Source organism: Nelumbo nucifera, chromosome 7 (assembly GCF_055504915.1).
Source record: "Nelumbo nucifera cultivar China Antique chromosome 7, China Antique-T2T, whole genome shotgun sequence".
Taxonomy (NCBI): Eukaryota; Viridiplantae; Streptophyta; class Magnoliopsida; order Proteales; family Nelumbonaceae; genus Nelumbo; species Nelumbo nucifera.
In genome coordinates this window covers 54,592,112-54,616,686 of record NC_142655.1, presented here as the reverse complement: position 1 = coordinate 54,616,686, position 24,575 = coordinate 54,592,112, and the positions used below count along the sequence as shown (strand labels likewise).

At 39.1% G+C, this 24,575-nt stretch overlaps 1 protein-coding gene across 4 annotated transcripts in view; it reads left to right on the top strand.

The window, feature by feature from the left end:
- CHR4 (chromatin remodeling 4) overlaps window positions 1-15,854 on the top strand; it is a 60,510-nt gene extending 44,656 nt beyond the window's left edge. For all 4 annotated transcript variants that reach the window (XM_010262263.3, XM_010262262.3, XM_088891064.1 and 1 more), the window contains 3 exons: window positions 12,021-12,100; window positions 12,199-12,877; window positions 13,553-15,854. In XM_010262263.3, coding sequence (XP_010260565.1) covers window positions 12,021-12,100; window positions 12,199-12,877; window positions 13,553-15,625 — 2,832 coding nt within the window. In that variant the 3' untranslated portion in view covers window positions 15,626-15,854. The remainder of the gene's footprint in view (window positions 1-12,020; window positions 12,101-12,198; window positions 12,878-13,552) is intronic.
- Window positions 15,855-24,575: the final 8,721 nt, after the last annotated feature.

Sequence of the window (24,575 nt, the reverse complement as noted above, 5' to 3'; positions counted from 1 at the left end):
ATAAAATAGAAAAACCTAATTTTTCTATTATTACATCACATCAAATTTCTATACAATTTATCTAAAAATAAAAAAAATTATTTACAGACCAGAATTGAATAGAAGAGAAATCGTAGGGTGTGCCATTCTTGGCATCATAAAGATTCGATCTCGATCACATGTGCAGCCCAAAAATTCAAGAAAAATTCATAGAACAATTCTATAAATTTCAGAGAATAATAAAGATTTATTTTCCAGATCATCTGCCCATAATCTGGGAATAGCCGACTCTACTAGCGCTGAAGTGTTAGTAGCTCTTACAGGGATTCGCCTAGTCAGCAAATTGGGTATTCAGAACTTCTCCATCGAAGGTGACTCAACAATCACTCTAAAAGGGTTAGGACAACATGAAGCTGGACTATGAAGACTTAGTCACTTCTTAATAGAGGCAAGAGATCTATTGGCTCTTACGAATGCTTCTCTGTACTGGATTCCAATGAAGCTAAATGCCATTGCAGATGGATTAGCAAAATTAGGTGCTACTCTGGAGTCCTTGTATTGTGATAAAACTCCTCCTGTGTAATTCCCAGGGGTCTGATCCCTGTTTTGTATCTGTACACCTTGTGTACCTTTCTCTCTTTTTAATGAAATCAATTAACTTTTTAATGAAGAACTTACCTGCTGGAGCTGAGGTGCGATGAAGTTGGGCTGGGGAAAAAGCAAGCTGTATACTTGGTCTTAATAATAAAACCATATCATGTAACCAGATTTATTTTAAAAGAATAAAACAATAACTTTAAAATATCAAAACAATAACCAGATTTATTTTAACTTTAAAAAATATCAAAACGATAAATAAAAAAAAATAGTTTTTTAGATGAATGTAGGCAAACCCTCCTAGGCGCCTAGGTGCCCGCTTAAGTCTCTGGGCGGGTGCCTAATATGCAAAACTTATGACGTTTGGGCAAGGCAACCATGAAAAACCGCCTAGTCGCCTTGGCGACCGCCTAGGCGTCGCCATGATAACTATGATCCAACCCTCCATACACCCATAGAAAACTAATTCATTTGCCAAGTTTTGGATTCAGCAAAATGTTTTGTTTCCCTTTGGATGCCAAACACCTGGATCAAGTGTAATGTCCATAATCTCATGAACCCATGGTTGTCAATGTGTTGCCTAGGTGACTAGGCACCTTGCCTAAACACCTTGACTTGTAGCAACTAGGTGCCCACTTAGGCAAGAAAATGACAAGGTGAGCTCCTTATTATAAATATCATTCATATTGCTACATGTTATTGATATTTGTTTTAATACATTTTATTATATATTATCTATCATTTATACTTTGTTTTAAGTTTTTCCATTGAAAATTTAAAGATCAAAGTGTTTTAAGAAGATAAAAAGAAGGAAAGAATTAAAGTATAAAGTGATTCTTTTAGTTTTTGAAAATATTGAATTTTATATTATTTAAAATACTTATATCTTTTAGATACGATGGCTTCCCATGTTTTGAGAGGAAATTTAATGTTCTTTTTTTGAAGTAGGAAATTTAATTTTCTTAATAAAGAGAATGCTATTATTTCAAATGATATGAATGCTGATGGTATAGAAAACTAGAGTATAAGCAAAAATACTGTTTTTTATTTCCATCACCTGGGTGATGCCTAGGCACCACTATTGCCCAGAATTGCCTAGACGTCTTGACAACTATGCATGAATCTCTCACTTTAATGCTCATCATCCGGTAAGTGCCTGAGAGCCCCTTCTACCTAAACTGAAATATATCCTAAAACATATATTATCTGTAAACTCTGTAGCTGTGGAAGGAGTTCAGAATGGACGGAATTCCCTGTCCTATGGGGCCAAAACTGGAGCTCCACTCCTGCATATTTGATTTTTGAAAATCTTTCCTATGCCCAAAGGGCTAAGGCTCTTACAAGAGAAACTAACAAAATTAAGTTTAAGAGCTCCTTGTGGTGGAAGTAGAATCATGGATCTAACTGCTCCATGAACTAATGAAGCAGCCATAACTTTCCAGCTTCTCACCACATTGCCTGTTGAAGTCCTTGGAACTCATCTGTGGTCCTCACCCAATTAGTGATCCTAATAGTGACAACATCTGTTAGAACTTCCTCTCTTTTCTTGCTCACTTCTTTTTTCCCATACTGTCCATAGAATGGCTACTCTTGCATTTCACAACATAATTTCTCCCTTGTATTGAAATGATAGAATCAGAGTCAAAAAAGGTTTATGATTTCTGCTGGCAGTGTCCATCTTGCTTCAAACACAAGACATGAACTGAACTCATAGGATTATGTTTAAAAAAATGCCATAAAAATTATCAGAAGTAATTACTGAATTGGCTCTGTGCTGATATACGTCCTGAACTGGTGCTGTTTTATCTACGAAATAACCAAAGAGATACTATTCCATATGATATTTTCCCTTCTTTGGAGGCATATTGGATGCTTGTCATTTTATAAAGTGTATAGAGTCACTGGCCATCCCAATTTTACATTAAAAGAGTCAAGAAGTGGTGTCAAACCACTGAGGCAATAAATCAGTAGGTTGTAACCAATTCTTATTTTTGAAGTTTGAGCCTTCTTTGATAGATTTGTAACTAGAGAAGAAACAAGGTTTATTAAATAACAGAAAAGATACAATTAGAAGAAGAAAAAATGTAAAAGAAGAATCAAGAGGAAACCTTGGACTGATCCATCATGCTGCTCTTAGACCCATAAAGTAGACTAATTGGGTAGGGTTGTGCCCTAGGTCAAATTCTTCTCTTTCCACCCCACTCCTGATAACTTATTGGCAGGTTTCCTGTTCCAGAAGAGCAAATGTAGCCTCTGATACAATGCTGATACCACCATGGCTTCTTCCTTCTATCACTTTTGCTTCACACCAATATCTTAGAGATGTAAATCAGTCCTCAAATATTAGGTGTAAATTTGAAGATTAGAAGAAAAAAGGAAGAAGAGAAGTAAGAGCAGCAACACAAGAGAAGAAGATGGCGAAAAGAGAAGGAAGAAGAGGAAGAATCGAATTATCTTCCCTTTCTCCTCTAGTCCCTTTTTTATTAAGAATTAAAGTTAGAGTAATGACATGTATGCCCTTAAGTGGGCGGCCAGCTAGGCAGTAACATAAAGAGAATAAACAAAAAGAAATAACAAGCCCATTAAGAGAGGCCCATTAGCCAACAATAAAAGAAAAGATATTACAAGAGAAGATACTAGGACCCATTCGGCCCAGTCTCTTTACACTTCCTCTCAAGCTGAGCATAGACGTCAATCATACCCAGCTTGCTTATATAGTGTGTCATTTTCCCTCTTGGAACTCCCTTGGTCAAGATATCAGCCAATTGCTTGTCTGATGTGATGAATGGCAAACAAACTTCTCCTGAGGAAACTCTTTCCCTTATAAAATGTCTATCAACCTCGATGTGCTTAGTTCTGTCATGTTGAACAGGATTATGTGCAATGTTGATAGCTGCTTGATTGTCACAGTAGAGCATCATTGGCTTCTTGTAGTCAACCCCCAATTCTTCTAGAAGGGATCGTAGCCACAGTAATTCTGACACACCATGTGCCATTGCCCTGTATTCTGCTTCAGCTGAGGATCTAGCAACTACAGACTGTTTCTTACTCCTCCATGAAACAATGTTCTCAGCGACCAGAGCACAATAACTTGAGGTGGATCTCCTATCATCAATACATCCTGCCCAATCAGCATCAGTGAAAGCTTCCAGTTTCATGTGTCCATGTTTAGCAAACAGAACACCTTTCCCTGGAGTACCTTTCAAGTAACACAGAACGCTTTCAACAACAGCTAAACGAGTATCTTTGGGAGAATGCATAAATTGACTAATAACACTTACTGCACAGGAAATATCTGGCTGAGTCATGCAAAGATATAACAACTTCCCAAGCAGTCTCTGAAACACCCCCTTATCAGATAAAAACTCACCATCTGTAGCAGAAAGCTTATGATTAGGATCAATAGGAGTGGAGATTGGTTTAGCTCCAAGTTTACCAGTCTCAGCAAGGAGGTCAAGGACATATTTACGCTGAGAAATGAAGATACCACCCTTAGATCTAGCAACTTCAATGCCCAAAAAATACCAAAGATCTCCCAAATCCTTGATCTCAAATTCAGAGTTGAGAAACCTTTTTAGTTTACTGACCTCCTGAGTGTCATTACCCGTGACCACAATATCATCAACATAAACTATCAAGAAGGTCACCAGAGAGCCATTTCTCTTTAAGAACAGGGTATGATCAAATTGAGTTTGTGTGTAGCCAAAGGAGACAAGAGCAGCCCTAAACCTCTCAAACCAAGCCCGAGGAGACTGTTTGAGACCATAAATAGATTCTGCAGTTTACACACCTTGCCTTGCATTTCCTTCCCATACACCTCTGGAGGCAAAGACATATAGACCTCTTCATGCAGGTCTCCATTCAAGAAGGCATTTTTAACATCAAACTGGTGTAGGGGCCAGTCAAAAGTAGCGGCTAGAGATAACAAAACCTTGACTTAGATCATCTTAGTGACAGGAGCAAATGTCTCAAGATAGTCAATGCCATACATTTGAGTGTAGCCCTTAGCAACCAACCTAGCCTTAAACCTCTCAATAGAGCCATCTGAGTGATATTTAATGGTAGACACCCTTTTACAACCCACTGGTTCCTTCCCTTCAGGCAAGTCAACAATATCCCAAGTATGGTTCTTATGCAAAGCATCCAGTTCAGCCATCATAGCATCCCTCCATTCAGGTTGAGATAAGGCTTCCGATACGGACCTGGGTATCACATGGGAAGAAACAGATGCAAGAAAATAGTAGGAAGGAGAGAGAAGGCTGTAAGACAGGTGTTTGGAGATACAATGGGCTGTACACTTTCGCTTGCCCTTGCGGAGAGCAATAGGAAGGTCAAGGTCTGGGAAAGTTGTAGATGGGTCAGAAGATGGCTGACCTGTTACCTCAGTAATGATGGAAGGAGCAAGAGGCTCTTCTGTAGGAGTGGAAACAACCTGCCCATGTCTGAATCTCTGCCTTTGGTACCACCTTTGGAGAACAGGAGGAGGAGGAATTATAGGAGAATGAGGTGGAGGAGGAGGAATAGGAATATCGGAGGTAGGTCCAGTGGGAGAAGTAGACACCTCATGATAGGACTCAAGAGGAATGGGAAGAGGAATAGCTGGAGACATAGCAAAGGGCTCTTTAGATTTCTCCCCCTCAGGAGAAATGCTAAAGAAAGGAGTCAACTCAGCAAAGGTGACATTCCGAGATACAAAGTGGGTGCCACGAACTGGATCAAAACAGCAATATCCCAGAAAAACACATTTATGAGCCTTAGGTTCAAAGTTGTGCCTTTGATGACTGTTAAAATGCACATAGCAAGTGCACCCAAAAACACGGAGAGGAAGAGAAAAAATATCCTCATCCGGGAAGAGAAGGCTAAAGGGGGTTTTGAAGTCAAGGACTCGGGAGGGCATACGGTTGATAAAAAAAGTAGCAGTAAGAACATCATCTCCCCAAAATTTTATAGGAACATGGGATGCAAACAAGAGGGATCTGACAACTTCAACCACATGTCTGTTCTTCCTTTCTGCCACCCCGTTTTGTTGTGGAGTGTAGGAACAAGAACTTTGATGAATAACCCCAAAAGTTTCAAGATAGGTGGAGAGGGTTCTCTCAAAATACTCCTTAGCATTATCAGAACGGAATGTTTTGATACGAGTGTTAAACTGGGTGAGTACGAGTTCATGAAATTTTTGCACAATAGCTGGTATTTCATCCCTTGATTTCATGAGATAAATCCAAGTGTAATGAGAGTAGTCATCAATAAAAAGGATAAAGTACCTGTAACCCCTCATAATTGGCAAATGATATGGCCCCCACACGTCAGAGTGAACAAAATGAAAAGGAGATGGAGATCTATTATTGCTTACTGAATAATGTCTACAATGCTTTGCCAGTTCACACGACTCACAATGAAGACTCGATAAAGACATTCCCTTAAACATATCTGGAAACAAATGACTCAAAGCAGAAAATGACAAATGACCAAACCGAAAGTGACATAACAAGACTTTGTTAACAGACTCAGACAAAAGTGACTCTAAGGCAACTCCATGAGGTGGTCCCAAAGCTCGATCCGGTGTGTCCAGTAAGTATATTCCGTTTGCCTCATGGTCACTCCCAATCATACTCTGAGATTGCAGGTCCTGAAAAACACAATAAGTGGGAAAAAAGGTTATGCTGCAATTCATGGATTTAGTTAAGTTGCTAACAGATAAAAGGTTTGTGTTAAGTTTAGGGACATGAAGGACAAAGGATAAATAAAGGGTGTCAGTGGTCTTTATATCTCTTTTACTAGAGATGGGAGCAAGAGACCCATCAGCAAGGGATATTTTCTCTTTGCCAAAGAGAAGGTGGTATGAGCAGAAGAGATTAGACAGGCTGGTCATATGGTCTGATGCACCGGAATCAATAATCCAAGGGATTTTATGATTACCTGAAACTGAAGCATGATTTGCAGAAGCACGAATACCTAAGTGAGCAAATGTTGATGAAGATGATGTGTTGTTGCTGGAAAAGTGAGATGAAGAAACAATAGCTTCCAAGTGATTTAGTAGCCTCCCATACTTTTCAAAATCCGCCTTCATTGCTGCCAACTGCTCAATGGTTGATTTCTCTTCACTCTCCTTATTTCCTCCTTCAGGTATTGTAGCAACATTAGCTACCTTAGGCTTTCCTACCTGACTGCCCTTCTTAGCGCTGTTGTTATTCTTAAACCTATTAGGAAGAAGCTCAGGATGAAGCTCCAGCAAGTGTCATTTCTTTGCCTCGGTTGCTTGCAATATTCACATATCTGCTCGTTTTTCTCAATAGGACCCTTTGGCTTTATTCCAACATGTGCAAAGTGTTCTGTAGGTGGACCTTGCAACTGAACCTGCCGCCTACTCTCCTCACCGCTTATCATAGCATATGCTTGGGAAAGAGTAACCTCATCTCTGGCCAGGATATTTTGCCTAATGATGTCAAACTCAGGATTGAGTCTAGTGAGAAATTCAAACACCCTATTTCTCTCCACCAACTTCCTATACATTTCAGCATCTTTCTTACTCTCCCATACAACTGTCTCCATAACATCAATTTCTTGCCATAGGGATTTCAGTATAGAGTAGTAGATTGCTACACTCTTCTCCCCCTGTCTTAGGTTCTTCACATCACTTTTCAACTTATAGACTCTGGCTACATTCAACTTCTGTGAATAGGTCTCAGTAACACTGTCCCATATCTCCTTAGCCGAAGACATCCAGAGATAATGTTGACTTATATGAGGTTGCATAGAATTGACCAACCGTCCCATGACAGTATAGTTTTCTTGCATCCATTTTTGAAATTCAGGGTCTGTCTCTTCGGGTTTCACTTTACTACCTGTGAGATATCCGAGTTTTCCTCTACTATAGACATAAATTCATATAGACTGTGCCCAAGCAAGATAATTTGTCCCATCTAGCTTGATTGTGGTTACACCAGTCAAAATGGAATCTACCGAGCCAAGGCAAGAAACCGACACTTGCTTGAACTCACTTCCGTATGGCTCCATTAATCAAACGAAAATCAAAGAACCAGAAATTTGGTCTATATAAACTTGAAGTCAAACTAGAACCCAGATGCTTGAAAACTAGGGTTTTACTCCGTCTAGTTGTTGGGGAGGAAGAGAAAAGATGCAGTCGCTCCTACCAGAACTTCCCAATCTCTTCCAAACCTGAACCGCCCTCCTTTAGGAGTCACAAGACACCTCCCAAGCACAGAGCGCCACACCCAAAGCTTCACCTTTACCTGTACCTTCGAAAATCTCTAATTGGCTAGGGTTTTGGGCAGCAACAGAACAACACCGCTTCTTGGCAATATCCAGCCAGATTTAAACTCTCCAAACCCTCTACCAACTAGGCCAGAGATCCTCTGAACTATAGAGAATCTATCTCTCCATACACTCTCTTAATCTAAGGGTGTATGGGAAAAGAAGAAGAAAGAAAAAAAGGAAGAAATAGACTCGCTCTGATACCAAGATGTAAATCAGTCCTCAAATATTAGGTGTAAATTTGAAGATTAGATGAAAAAAGGAAGAAGAGAAGTAAGAGCAGCAACACAAGAGAAGAAGATGGCGAAAAGAGAAGGAAGAAGAAGAAGAATCGAATTATCTTCCCTTTCTCCTCTAATCCCTTTTTTATTAAGAATTAAAGTTAGAGTAATGACAAGTATGCCCTTAAGTGGGCGGCCAGCTAGGCAGTAACATAAAGAGATTAAACAAAAAGAAATAACAGGCCCATTAGCCAACAATAAAAGAAAAGATATTACAAGAGAAGATACTAGGACCCATTCGGCCCAGTCTCTTTACACTTAGTATTTGCCTCTACCTCCATATTGCAAAAACAAAGACAAAGTGCAACCTCTTCAAAAGAGAAACTTAGCACCAATAGAATCAATAGTACTCGTGAGTTTTTACACCTTGGTGCTTGAAGGTCTTGGGTCCACCTTCTCACAATATGTTTTAGGTGTCAACTTTCTTAGGAGATCTCTTCCCACCTGAAGACCTTTACTCTTGGTGGCTTAGAATGTGCTACATAACCTTGATTAGGAAATTTCTCAAAAAAGAAAAAAAGAAAAAAAGAAAAAACTTTGATGAGGAATTTGATTGGGAATGGGACTGTGTGACCTCTAGTTAACATATTGAAAGCATCCAACCCTGTATTAGGTGTAAGCACACTTAGTAAATCACTTCCCACCCAAAGACCTTTATCTTTGGTGGTTTTAGAATGTTCTACATTTTTTGATGAGGAAATTGATCAAGAATGGGACTGTGCGACTCTAATTCCCATTTAACATATTGGAAACATCTAATCTTATTATCTTGTTCTAGTATTGCTGGTGCACTTGCCATTAGAGGATTGAAATTATGTAGTGATAGAAGAATGGGTGCTATAATGTAGACTCTCTACCCAATTATTGGATACTGTTGTGAGTACATGGAATTAGACATCACATCACCCGCGATGAGTGGCCTACCATGCAGTCGTGCAAGCAGCCAATACTATGCATGATGAGCATATAATAGAAAAGGAATTGGTCGAGCAGTGCGTTAAAGGGATGCAGTCGTGGTATATCTCATCACAATTAAAAACCATTTTCTCCCTAGTTGTTTGCAGTTGCGGAAATGCGTTGAGCACCTTCCTAAAACAGATAGAAGACCCCAGTCACATCAGAACCAACCACCACCACAAGAACAACAATCACTCTGGCGCCAAGCGATCTATGTACTAGACAAGAGGTAGTGTACCAACAGTGGAGCTGGACGTGGACCTTACACTCAACACAGAGATGGACTGAAATACTTTTGTTAGTAAGTAGGGGCTAGCGTATGCACATGGAATTGGGCATCACATCACCCGCGATGAGTGACCTACTGTGTGGTTGTGCAAGTGGTCAATGAATGGGTAATAGTGGTGTGATAAAACATCAAGACAGTGACGTCGAGTTCCCAACACAATAAATTCCTATGAATACACTACTGCCCTTACAACTCTGGTTGCTGAACTTGTGATAATGCACCATGACATGACCTCCCAACTCATCTTCTTGATATGGCTCATGTTGCAATAATGACCTTGCAATGCGTTGTGACCTCATAATCTCGCATTGCAGAATTGTCATAGTCTTGTGGCATTGTTTTTCTTCCTGTTGCAACCTTATTCTCTAACCTCACCCCTCAGGCACTCATCACAAATTAGTGCCATGGCCTCGTCTAATAGATGTGCCTTGCAACCTTGTCGTGCATTTGTGTGTGCACCCTAGGTCCGTCATCATATGACCTCAATCAACACTTAAAAACATTTTGAAGGTGACTTCTCACCAAGTGCATGTAGTGAAGTTTCTAGAAGGGGGGGAGTAGCTGCACTTGTGCTCACATGCGGACTGTGGGAAGAAGTGGGAACTTTAGTACCAGTGTAACCGCATGGGTACATGGCGAAACCCTAGCCACTTACTGGTTCCAAATCCAACAAACTTTAGGTGTTTCCTTCTTTTCCCCAAGGGGATCTCTATAAATAGGTTATCTTCGAGGGTCCCTATGTGGATTCTTGCCTAAAAACCCTATGTAATCTTTGTCCAACTGAAACCCTAGCTTTCTCTCTCACTCTTAGCCTTCTAGAAGCCTCTCTCCACCACCATCTACCGTCTTTCAGGTAGATCACCTCTATGCCTCCCACCCCAGACCTTTAACTCTAATATCTCTTGTTAAGTAAATTAAAAAGTCCTAAATACCCTTATTTTCTACTATTTGTACTCTCTATGTAACTGAATGCCAATGTCATTGATGTCTCTTGTAATGACCTGGTCCTCATTCTCTCATTGTTTATGTAGTAGTGGTGGAAGTTGATAATCAAAAATCTAAGTATTTGAGCTATGAGCTTGGAAAGATATTTGTTTCTTGTTTGTCTTGTGTAGAGAGACTAGGCCGAATGGGCCCTAGTCCTTTAGTGTCATTCTTATTAGTTCCTTTTTGTTATGTTTTCTTATTGGGCCTTCTTATGGGCCTTTTGTTTTTGTTTTGTTTTTTAAGTGTATTGTTGATGTAGACGCCTACCTAAGGACCTCCTTGTAAATTATGTAACTTAAGTAAGTTTAATAAAAGATTAGAGTAGGGGAAAGAGGAGATTATCGAACTCCTCCTTTCTTTCTCCTTTCTTCTCCAATTTTCCTTCTTCTTGTTGTATTCCTCTTCTTCCTTCCTTCTTTCTGCTCTAAACTAAATATTTCTGCTAATCTTATTGGTCTGAATCACATCTTGGTATCAGAGCAGGTCTTCCTTCGTTTTCCTTTTTTGTTTCTTTTTTTCCCATGCACCTTTTTTTTTCTAATCAAAAGGTGTATGGAGAGATAAATTGCTGATCAGTCAGAGATTTTGCCTAGTTGGTAGAGGGTTTGGAGAGTCAGAAGTTGGCCGAATATTGCAAAGAAAGTGGGATTGCAGAATTTTTCTCGAAACCCTAGCCGACTAGAGAGTTTCCAGTTACGGGTTGAAGAGGCTGTTTGAGTGTGGCGCTCAAGGTTTGGAGCAGTTTCTTATATTTGGCTACCACATGAGCAAGCTTTTTGGCCTCTCTAGATATATATACATAGAAAGACAGGACCAGGGATCAAGAGAATCTTTTGTGTTGCTCACAGTGACAACACCAAGGATTTGGTTTGTATGACTGTCGAGTTCCAAGATTTTTCCTTCGAAGCAAAACAGCAGCCTGAATAGTCTTTAATTCGGTTTCAACAGCTCCAGCCTGAACCACAAAAAGACCTGCACCTGCAGCCATTAGAAAGGAATTAGCATTAGAGAAGCATACTATTACCATGTCTACCCAATGAAGTATTAGTTAAACTTGCATCATATTGGATCTTAACAGCAGAACTTTGGGTACTGGTAATGCATTGGGATTTGGGAAAGAATAGGCCTATGCATGGGTTAGTGAACTAGATTCCCTAAGATCCTAACTGTTGATCTGCAAGCGCCTTTGGAAATAAATTCATTTCTTAGAATCCAAGTGTAGTAAAAAGCCCTGCAGTCCATCTCAAAAATTGAATCTGTATGCTAATTGTAAGGTAACTCACTTTAGCATTATAATATATACAAGGACATGGTTTTGGTACTCTAGGAGTATCATAATCATATTATACTAGATTTTTTTTTTTTTTGTTTTAGAAACCTCTTGATAGGGTTTTCATTTTTGAACATCGGTTTGAGTCCAATGCATTTTACTGCCATTAGTTTGGCATGAAATGCCTGATTATAACTTTCATATACATCTTTTTTTTCATTTTGTTTTCTTCAATATTCATTACATTGAAGTTTTTTAGTTTATGTAATCACATTTTTGTAATAAAACATATCCATATAGTTTTTACTTTTCCTGATCAGTATATGGTTTTGTCTTTTGAAAGATTCCTGTTTATCTTAGTTGTAACCTTAATATGTGAAAGCAGAGTGGCAATGAAGAGGAGGAGCCGGAGCCAGTCCCAGAGCCAGAATACACACCTGCTGGTCGAGCTTTGAAGGAAAAGTTGTAAGTTCAGAGACTTTTATGCAGTATTAGATGTGCATGTGCTTCTTTTCAAGTTAATATCTTACACTGTACAAATTGCTGATAATTGCTTTGAACAGTGCTAGGCTCCGTGCTAGACAGAAAGAAAGGCTAGCTCAGAGGAATATAATTGATGGGTCTCGTCCAGTCGAGGAACAGGTTGGACCTGAGTCACTTCCTCCTCCCACAGCAACTGATGACAAGGAAACAGAACAACCAGTTGAACCTGTCAGAGAGAAGGCTTTAGTAATTGATTTGGAAGATTACAAATTCAATCAACCTTCAGATGTACCAAAGAGCAAGAGCGATACAAATATGAGACAGGGGAGGTTCTCAAAGCATGGTTACAAAAATATGTTGGGCAGTCTAGACCTTTCTGTTAGACCTCCTGGCTCTCTTCCTCCTGATATCTTCTTACCAAGCCATCAGTACCATAGCACAAGTTACTCAAGCTCTGTGCCTACCAGCAATCTGTTGCCAGTTCTGGGGCTCTGTGCTCCCAATGCTAATCCACCAGAATCATCACACAGGAATTCTCGTTCTTGCAATGTACCACGATCAGACTCTGGCCAGAATAGCTTAGGTTTGGGGTTTCAAGATTTTCCCTTCCGCCTAGCTCCTGGTGCTGGAAATTCAGTTAATATAGGTCTTCAAGGCCGAGAGACTGCAGCAGATACATGTACAATACCAGATGCATCAGATATTCCACAATGTCGACTCAAAAATGTCATATCAGATGGTTGCTTCCCATTTAATCAGGTATATTCTCTCTTTAAAGACTCTTGATGTTTGTTGTTTAAAGACTTCTTTAAAAACCTCCCCCGGGTTTTCTGACAATCCTATAATCCTCCCGTCTTTTGTTCATAACAAAAACCTTCCTTTTATGGTTTTGAGAAAAGGTGCAAATACCTCCCTTCCGTTAGCATTTCAGTAAAGGGGAGATGTTAAAGCTACCAAAATGCCCTTAAGGCATTATTGTTCACCATTTAAAATTTCAACTTTACCCTTTGCTACTTTACTCTGCCTGACAACTTTTAGAAGTGTAATTCTCTCTCTATTCTTCAGGTGGAGTAAGGTAAAAAGGCTGAAGTGAAATAAAGACAAGCGCATCTGTTCTTTTCAGGATAGTTTAGTAAATATACATTTGAATGAAGTTAGTCAAGGGTAAATATGGTATTTTAAAATATTTATGCATTACATCACTACTTTTTGTCTGGAAAGTTAACGGAAGGGAGGTATTTGCACCTTTTTTTTTTCAAAACTATAGAGGAGGTTTTTGTTAGGGTCAAAACATGGGAGGTTTATAGGATTGCCAGAAAACCCAGGGGAGTTTTTTTTTTAAAGTAATTTTTCATATGGTAAAATTTTTAGGTTGATACATGGTAAACCTTTCCATTTTAATGTTTTATCATTCCTTTTGTGACCGATCTGCAGTATCCTCCCTCGACAAGCCAAGGAAGAGGTCTTGATCCTCTAGACAATTCAGATGCTGCTTTCTCTGCTTTCCAGGAAAAAATGGCAGCACCTAAGTTAGCACATGATGATAACCAGTTATCCAAATTCTCTCATTCGGCTAAAACTGTATCCAAACCCCTTCCAGATTTCTTACCAAGCTTATCCTTGAGCACAAGAGCTGAACCTGCAAATGACTCTGTTCAGGATTTTTCCACAATGCCATTGTTACCAAATTTCAGATTGGCACCGCAAGATATGCCAAAACATACTTTGGTGAGGGACATGCCACCCACATTGGGCTTGGGTCAAATGCAGACCACATATCCATCGTTACCTGAGAACCATAAGAAAGTTCTGGATAACATAATGATGAGGACTGGGTCTGGATCAAATATGTTCAGGAAAAGATTAAAGGTTGATGCTTGGTGTGAAGATGAACTTGATGCTCTCTGGATTGGTGTTCGTAGGCACGGAAGAGGTAATTGGGATGCCATGCTTCGAGACCCCAAGCTAAAGTTCTCCAAGCACAGAACTTCTGAAGACCTTTCTTTAAGGTGGGAGGAGGAACAACTCAAGATTTTTGATGGAGCTACATACACCACAACAAAATCAACAAAGTCTACCTCGTTTCCTGGCATTTCTGATGGAATGATGGCACGCGCATTGCACGGAAGTAGATTTTCTGGTCTTGGGACAGACCACTGCCCACCCCCTAAGTTTCGAACCCATCTGACTGACATGCAACTGGGTTATGGGGACCTAACACCAACCCTGCCACATGTTGAGCCTTCCGATCATTTTGGTTTTCCAAATGAGCACTACACACCTTTTCCATCACGGAATTCTGATAGGTTTTGGCCTAATTTCTCTGGGGATTTAAATGCTGGTCCCTCAGATAGACAAGGGACTTCTTCAAACTTACACCTGGAACAGCCATTTTTGCACAGTTCATTGGTAAGCAGTAGCTTGGGTTCATTAGGGGTGAATTACCCAAGCAGCTGTGATTTGCAGAAAAAGGAAGAACAGTTTGCAAGCAAGTATGCCAAACTGCCCAGTCTTTTGAACAAATCTCTAAATTTCCTACGTGATTGCCATAATAACTTGCGCGGTGGTGAGTCCACCAGCTCTGGGTTGCAGCCAGACCCCAATAAACGGCTGCACTATGGTCATTCTCCAGCAAAGGATGATGTAGCTGGAAGCAGTTCCACAACAAGCAAACTTCCTCATTGGCTTCGGGAAGCCGTAAATGCTCCTGCAAAACCTCCAGAACCTGAACTGCCTCCTACTGTCTCGGCAATAGCTCATTCTGTTCGCTTGCTTTATGGTGAAGAGAAGCCAACGTTTCCTCCATTTACAGTCCCAGGTCCACCTCCTTTCCAACCGAAGGATCCGAGGAAGAGCCTGAAGAAGAAGAAACGGAGGTTGCGTAAGCTCAGGCGAGTGACTCCAGACATCATAGCAGAATCCAGCAAAAACTTTCAAAACAACATGTTTGGTGAAAATGTTGCTTCAAGCTCCATTTCACTGGCACCACCATTGCCCTTGCTGCCACAATCAACAAGCAGTGCATCAGGGTTCCCTTGGATTGAGCCCAATCTCAACATGTCCTCTTTAAATCTAAATCTGACATGTTCACCATCATCATCAGTGTACATAAATCACCGAAAGAAACTGGCTGCAGGATTGTCCCCCTCACCTGAAGTCCTCCATTTAGTTGCATCATGTGTTGCTCCAGGGCCTCATATGTCATCGGCGCCTGGCAGTGAAAGCTCTAGCATCCCAAGGAATGAGCTGCCCTTCACCAATATTCGGGAATCAGTCGTCCAGGATGACAGCCCAAGCTTGAAGGGTGCATTCAACAAACGGAAGGCTGGGCAGAGCCCATTATCACATATTTGGAGTCAGGATCCCAAGGAGAGAAGGGAACGGACTGAAAGTGGGGACTCCAGCAAGACACAGTCAGACCCTTGTAACATTGACAGGCCTGAAGTAGAGGAAATATCTTCTGAAGAGACTGTATCAGATGATCATGGGAGTGAACATGAGCCATAGCCGTTCCTCATTGCACGCCAAGCTTCAGAGCCCTTGAGCAGGAGGGCTCTTGTTTTTTGTAAGCATGATTCATTTGAGTGTTTACTAGCGATGATAGGATCATTTAGGACATCTCGTGTAAAGCTTTTGTAAGAGAAAAGAAATATATAGCATCATCCCCTTGTTGGTATCCTTCCGTTTCTGTATGCAACTTGGTAATATAAAATCTTTGATCAGCATTAAACAACAATGACCCAAATCGCCAGATGGATTTTGATGCTCAAACAAACTGTTACTCGGACTTAGTTCACTACAACCTGGTTCCGAGTGGCCACTGCTCAGACCTACTCTTTAAATTCTCAACCTTCAGGATCTTAAAATTGGGTACACTTCATTGGAGCTAAACTTAGTCTAAATAACAAGTCCTAAGCCTTGTCTCAACAAGATGGGGTCAGTTACATGAATGATGAATGTTTAGTATCATATCCTTACTTCCATTCCACTGCTCAAATCAGAATCAGCTTGTAAAGCTTGAATAATGTAGGATGGTGCACAAGACCAAGTGGAATTTCTATTGTTAAAATATGAGGAGGATTTGGATCATTTCTTACTATTTCTATTCTCTCCATGTTCCTTTTGGTCAACCCTAGTCCTTGTAGCCCCTTCGAGTCTCAACTTGGTTTAAATAATATATCATCATTTAAGCCTTATCCCAACTAGAAGAGATAAGCTATATGGATCCTATTTCGCCATTCCATTCCATAAACAGTTAAATCATTTTATAATACTTAAATCCATGTTGCTTTTGGTCAACCCTAAGTCCTTATGGCCCAATCAACTTGTTCTAAATAATAAATATGATCCATGAAATTGTTTATTGGGGGCCAATTTCCTTGGTCACATGAACTCACAGTAAATTCATTTTGGCATGATATTCCTCCCACCGCCATTGTATGTATATTTTGTTTTGTTTGAGCAATACAACCAGCAGTATCTGAAAGTCCTCCAGGAAGCACGTGTAAATGGTTAGGAGTTAGGGCTTCACACTTGGTTGTTGGGTTCTATATATTTCAGAAGAAGTAATCCCCCGTTTGGGAGTGCTTATTTTTTAATTTTAGGCCAGGACCACATATTTAAGCACTTATATGCATTTTTTGGAAAGGTACCTATTGCATTTCTGACTTGTCTTGGCCTGTCACTTAATTTTTAAAATGCTTATATTATCCTGTTTAAAATAAGCACTTTTTCACCAAACATTCATAAGCGCTTATTAGGATAAACACTTATTTATTGAATAAGCAGACCCAAACAGGGGATAAATCAAATTTCCAAATGGTACACAAACATGTACTAATAGTTCATAGGTTTTGACATGCTCGAAGACCACACGGTTTCACTAGTACATGGTACATACTGAGCTGAGCCAGGCTAAAGAATTGGTATCAAGTAAAGTAACGGAGTACATTGAGGGCCCATTTCGTTTCCAGGAGTAGGGGTATCCATTCCAATTCCAACTGTTTGGTTGGTCAGAATTGAAATCCCATTTCCATTCCTGGTGGAATGGCATCTCCCCATTTGAGGGTATGGTCATTCATTTCCTCTCCCTTAGGAATTAAATTTCATTCCAACTGATTCCAATTTTGATTTTGATTCCTGTCTGAACCAGATGAAGAAATAGATCATTCTGATTCTAATTCTAAGACATTTTGATTCTGATTGCAACTGACGGACCCTAAACTCTTAAAATATTTCATCAATTTCAAAATTCAAGTGATGACTGAATGGCTTATTGCTTTGTCTATTAGTGAATAAGTTTTAAGGAGATTATTAGTTCCTTAATAGCTGTAGAGCTGTAGCTGAAGTCGACTTGATTACTATAGTCTCAAATAATTTATTGTTTACTTAGGGGTGTTTAACAGAGCAATAAGCCATGCATTTCAGACATTTCAGCGGTGTTTGGCATCGATGCTGTTGTCCCAGAAAATGGCTCCACGCTGGCACCACATCAGAATAATGGTGTGCCAAGAAACACAGGCTTGCTTGGTACAGCTGTTCCAGAAAACGACAACGCCTTAGAATTTGGGAAAGCATGGCCTGGGAAAACGTCAAAATTGGTGTTTTCTCATTTTTGGAACTGTTGCTAGACGGTATCATGATGTGACACTAATGTGGCATTAGATAATGCGAATCAATACTGAAAAAGGAGCCAAATGAAAAAGAACCACTGAATAATGTGGATCAATCCTATGTATCAGCAATGATGCCAAACAAAAAAGGAACCGTTTTCTCGTAAAGCGGTGCAACAGACCCTCATCCATACAGCACCATTTTCTCAAAAAGGCTATGAAGCAACGGCATCGATGTCAAGCACCAACTTCATCTATTGTTACAAGGTCCATCTATATATAAAGTTCAAAATATCACAAGGTATATTTCATATTATATACCTCATCAATTTGAACCCACCGAAACACCATTAAAAGGGATTAAAGAGAGTTTATAGGTTTAATCATTACTACCTCTCTTGTCCTAACTGATTCTTAAATGACAGCTTGAAAAATTATAAAAAACAAATAAAGTATCATAATCATTAAATCTAAGATCCATTTTCTTTTTCTTTCTTTCTTTCTTCTTCTTCTTTTCTTTTCTTTTTTTTTTCTTTTTTTTTTGCATTGAATACGTTGACTATAAAACATTTATCAAATTGATGGATTCCAAATGGTCAAGATGTTTAAAAATGCATGAGAAATATAGCACTTAATAGTGGTGGTAGATATGAAATACCATGTTGCAGTGTGATGGACACACCATCCATAAACCTTCAGTAAGGAAGACAAGGGAAGTTTTATACTTTTATTTGTTTGTGCGTCTCACAGTTCAGAAGAAGAGAAGGCTTGAAGAGGGTATTACTGATTACTGAATTTAACATCTTCCTATAAAATTATGGATATGAGTTAATTAAGAAGATTTCAATGTCAGGTTTTATAGGATCATTGTAAGGTTGATTATCCTTAACAAATCTAAAATACACTCACAATATCTGCAAGAGAAATGAATGATGGATAAGCCTAAGATTTGCTTGACTTTGCTATTGTTGCTAGACTCGGATCAGACTGGACGGTTTTTTAACTTTTAAATCATTTTCTTAACAAGGTTAGTGGTCCAACTAGATGGCCGGACCATTTGATTTTTGGAAAATATTTAAGAATATTTTTATTAAAAAAGAGTGGGATTCCTAAACATCTGTGTATTAAAACCCTAAAAAATACGATACAATATGTCATATCGAAATTTTAAATGTTGCACATGACCCAATGGTCAAAACAGTAATACACCTGATCCAAGTGTAACAACATTGCCGAAAAGTACTAGTTGGTTGGGGAATTGGGTGTCTCCATGGTTTGAGGCAGGTCATAAATCATAACTAACTTTATCCAGCTCTAGGCCACAGGTTGGAGCTCTCACAAGGCCATGAAAACCCAATGTTTCTCCACTCTACATGGTTCTTAGGCTATAAACTGGATGGTCAGACAATTTCACTGTGGTCTGTGGGATCCCTCATGTCCATTATTGGCTTGAAGCAAAAAAATTAAAAAAAAAATAGAGAATAAAACAAATCTTTAGCTTTTTCAAATTTTTAAGTAAATCAATGATGAACAAAGAGAATCTGTATGAGCATTTGTTTGATAATCACACAAAGATCCGTTTGGTTCGTGGGAATAGGGGTCTGGAATCAGAGTGGTCCATTATGATTTCAATCAGTTGATTGGGTGAAATCGGATATCAGAATCCGGTTTCCACTCCTAGTGGAATGCGTTCTTGCATTTGAGGGAATGACCATTCCCTCCCCTCCCTTGAAAATGTAAATCCAAATATGAATCCATTTCAGCTGATTCTGACTCTGATTCTAATGCTGATTTCTACTGTGAACCAAACAAATCCTAATAATGTTTTAAATTACTTATTTTAAAATTTACAACCAATATAGGTGACAAATATGAGCATTTTCAAACAGGCTCTGGCTCTGGCTTTGGCCATTTAAATCAGTGTGAACAGATTTAAACTGGACTGGATGGTGACCTGCACAGTATTATGCAGGGGGAGATATTCCCGATTCACAGGGATAGTGTGTTATGAGTAGACATGGGCAGAGTTTTCATGGACAGGAAATCCCGCATTTTTTGTTTATGAATCCCAATTAAAGAATGACGGTTTTCATGATTTCAGCTTTGGACAAGCTAACCATCTAGTTAACCAATAAAACCGTGACCCGTGAGCATTCCGGTTTCCTGTCCGGTCCAACCACATTGGTTTGCACTCTTCCATTTGATTGATTCCCCACAATGTGTTCTCCACATTGCTAATAATATTTCAAGGTACAAATAGGATAACATGACTAACTGATCCTCTGATTTTCACCCTTATTTCATTCCATCTCAACTCTTTACAGTATTACAGCACCTTAAATTTAAATTTATCAGTAACCCTAGCCACTGGAAAATTAAGGATTTTCTTTTGCCACATGGCTGATGACCTTTTGTATCTCATCAAGATAGGGTGGTGCAGATCTGCACATGCACCCAACAAACTTAAAACTTCAACATACAACATTAATTATTTTATTTTTCAGTCAATTAGATCTCTCTCTTTCTCTCTCTGTGCTAAATGGTTATTTCTTCTTTCCCTTTTAATAAGTTTATTAACATGTGAAGAAAACCAATCACCATGCAAAATGTTGATGAAAAACCCAGCAGAAGGCGTGATTGAAGGTGGACTAAATGGATTCAATGGACACAAAAATGAAAAGATGCCAGCACACAATCTGGCGAGCTGAGGCCCCCCTCCAGAGTCCAGAGACCCTTTTGTGTATCTGTGTGCTCATGTGGGTGTGCCCCAACAGCGTAGACAAACATGACATGGTGGCTCACCTTTACTCCCAAACTATTAGCAAGTGCTGAACCCCAAGTCAACACCCACCACATGTCCATGTTCAATCTCTGGTTCTCTGCTTGAGAAACGAGATCAAGTTGTATTTAAAATTAAATGGCGTGAATCTCAAAGCATATCACAGCTTCCAACCCTCTCAACACTACAGTGATAGACACTCAGCACCTCTTGATTCGTACAAATATCATATGACCCACCATTCACGTGGGTCCCACGGATGAGCACAGTCACCAGTCTGATCATACATTCATCATCCATAGACTTCATTTCCTCAACTACATCATATTGCCATGCATACTCCATTATAGATTGATAGAGTACCATAAGCTGCACCCTTTTAGGCAATATAATTCAAGTGGATCGATCAATCCCTTTCAGGAGAGTGAGTGATCTCTCAGAGATAACCCACATAACATGATGTGGGTCGTCCCTCTCTATCTCTATCTTCATCGTTGAATCGTTTACAGACCACAGGAAATGGGGGACAAAGAAAGAGCAAAAGATCTCTCCCTTGGTTTGATGGGTTTCCACCAAAAACCAGGAAACTGTCTCTTGGTGTGTGTTCCCAAGGAAAAGAAGAAAGAAGAAACAATCATTGAGATTTTGAGTTAAGACTTAAGACGTTTCCTCTCTTTCTCTCTCTACTTAAAGTGAAGATAATCTGTCTAAAACAGATCAATAGAAAAAGGGGGAAAAAAAAGAAAGAAAATGTTAGAATCATCCAACTGTTACTATGAACATCTCTCTATCCCACTCTCTCTCTCTCTAAACCAAAACTCAGGATGTGTGTCCTCCATGAATGAATATTCACATCCATAATATCGAAATCAGAGATACAACCTTTAAGGATAGATTACACAAAGTGAGAAGAAGAAGAAGAAGAAGAAGAAGAAGAAGAAGAAGAAGAAGAAGAAGAAGAAGAAAAACAGATAAAAATATAGCTGGTGAAGTAGGTAGTAAATATACTAGTGAGAAGTGGCCACTGCAACTAGTGATGGAGGTGGTCTTGAAGGGGTGGCGACGAACCTTGACGAGAAGGCGTGGAAGTGATCATAATTATCATCTAACATACTTCCACAGCCGCTTGTATCGAAGTTGAGAGCGTAGCTCAATGGATCATAATGGCAGCGAAATGTACTAGCTGACCTACTTGCTGCACATAACATCCTACTGCGTCTCTTCAATTTTCTCATCAGCTTCATCAGGCAACCACAGTCCCCTGACCGGTGTCTGCTGCTGCCTGTGGTGGTCTCGGCGGTGGTCTGAGTCGCCCTGGTGGCGCCACCACCATCGCCACATTGGCTGGTGGTTGTGTGCTTTGGCCACCATATCAGCCCCATGTGTGTCATCTCTCTCTCTCTTTCTCTCTCAAAAACAAACTCAACCCTGAAATTTGAATGGTGGAGAGCTGAGTGGAAGTGAAAAACTGAGTGTGAGCTTGGTTGTCTATGTTGTTGCTCATCAGCTCAGACTTAAACTACATATATATATTAGCAGCTCTTTTTCAGATGGGTCCTTGCATTTTCATGTATTTCTCTTTATGTCCTTCCACTCTTGAGCCATCTGAATTATCTATTCTTGACTTGGTCATGATTTGGGGGATGGTTTAACTTGCCACGTGTCTCATATAGAAAGAATCAGAGTTGGGACCCACAATCACACAAGGCCCTCCTTATTGACAGGCTAGGGCACAAAAATCAAAGTTTCAGGGAGTGATTGTGTCTCAGTTCTTTGTACTAATTGAGAAAAAGGTCTATAACAACTCCTACAAAGCTCCAAAGCTCCAAAAATCAAAGCATGTATTACATGGCTAAAGTCATCCGAACCAGCTCATTCTTACCCCCACTATGTCTTAGGTGGGGGACCTTATCAATGGTGTCTTCTAATCCTTTCAGTATGAAACATGGTGGGTCAAAGGGGACTACTTCAAGTTGAATCTACAGATTTTGTAGCCCCAAAAGAAATACTTCCTTCTATATATAATTTCTGCATTTGATTGTAACTAAGAAAATTGGCTTCTTTAAACTGAGAAGACAAAAATAATTAATAAAAAAAAAAAAGGAAAACTCTAGTTATGAATGCTTGCAACAGCTTTGTTAATATGCAAGGGAGAGATCTTTTGTTCTTCCTATCCTTTTGGGTTTATCCTTTTTAGTGAGAATTATTTTAGTCCAAAAAAGAAAAAAAAAATAAACAAACAAACAGACCCTTGCCTTATTTAAGTCCTAAACTGTTGCAAAATTTTTGTGAACTTGAATGAAATTTCTTCTCTCCAAAACTTGTAATGACTAAGAGGTTTGAAGGAGAGGGAGAGAGACAGAGGCACGGATTGGCCAACATACTATAGTCTTGGTGACTAGGGCATCCTGTCTCTTTATGGAGGTCATGTGTTTAAGCCCGTGATGGGGTTGACTTGTATGATCTGTGTCTAGTTTGTTGGTTTCTGTTTGTTGGAATGCCCCAAGTAAACCTTCTTATCTTAATTTGGTGGAAAGAAGGAAACTGGGAAAAAAATGAAAGATAAAAGAAAGTCTAAAAGGTGAATTTTTTGATAGTGCCAAAATAAAGTGGGAGGAGGTGGTAAATATATTAGAACTTAGGGTACATTTGCAGAAAATTCTGTAAATATATTTAATGTTTTTTATGATTATAGGTAAATACAATTTTTTTCCATTTTTCTTGTCCTTTTTTTTAATCGGTAAGAGTTCTCTAACATAGGAACTAGGAAATGCTTTCTATATTTCTATACTAAACAGGTCAGATGTCTAGATGATCTCTACCACATCTTAGTGCTATATGGTAGTTTGGTACCATGATGTGGGCAATCTAGACCATTTATTTGATGAGGGACCATCTTGATTGATTAGTAAAATGTTCAATTTCCTATTAATTAGTCACCTCTTTATCATTTCATTCATTAGATATTTTGCAAGAAAAGGAGCTTTTTTTTAGCTAGCCACATGGCAGAATCTGTTTGGCTGAAACTTCTCCCCGGAATTGGATTGTTTGTCATTTGAATCTCTCTACTTGATGAATTGTCTAACAAAGTAATTCCTTTTTAACTAATAGTCTTCCTTTGGGCTGTGGATCAAAGTTTGAATAACAGAAAAGAAAAACAAGTGGGTGGTCATCCATCAACAGTTAAGCAGTTATTTATTAATCTCATTTTATTAAGTTATTATTAAAATATAATTTTTTTTGTGTATGACTGAAAGTAGGACAATAAAATGAAGGCAAGTGCTAGACAAATTTGGATTCTCATAATCTTATCCTGCAATTTTGTTGACATCAATCAACTCTCTTACTGTTTTGATGTTACAACTTGCAAATTTGTATCAATCACCTCCCTCTTTCATAAATTATTTGTCAATTTGAAGTGATGAAACCAACATAATTTATTTGATAAATTCATCTTGCAAGCAAGCAATTGCAAGCTCACTTGATCAGTTATTTGGCTAAGAAAAAAAAAGTTAATTTTATACCCCATTTGTTTAATTTGCAAAAATGATCTCTTCTACACCAAAATAATTGCATAATTTTCTTCAGCTGATACCTTTTTAATTAAATAGCATCAATGAAGTTTTTTAGGGGGATATATTAATTTAAGAGCAAATCAAAACCTTGAAATGAATTTGGTGTCATTTTAGAAACCTCATCAACTGAAGTTTTTTAGGGTTTTCATAGACCCATGGAGGTTTTAAAATTTGACTAATTAGTGTGTCAATAAGAGCAAATTAACTGTTAACAACCAGACCCACTTATTAGCAATAAGGGAATTCAAGCTAAACAAATAAACAAATAAATAACCATTTGGGGATGATGAGAACTTGGGGAGTTGTTTTCTGTGCAAGGTTGGTGTACATGTGAAATGAGGCTGGTGAGAGAGGTAGAGCACTGTAATTCAGAGAGGAAATTAGGGAGCCAAATGTCATTACACTGCAAAAATGATAACCCTATATGAAAGGGTACAATGGGCGTATCTGAAGCGGCTGTCAGGATATAATTTGACTGAGATGAAGAAAAA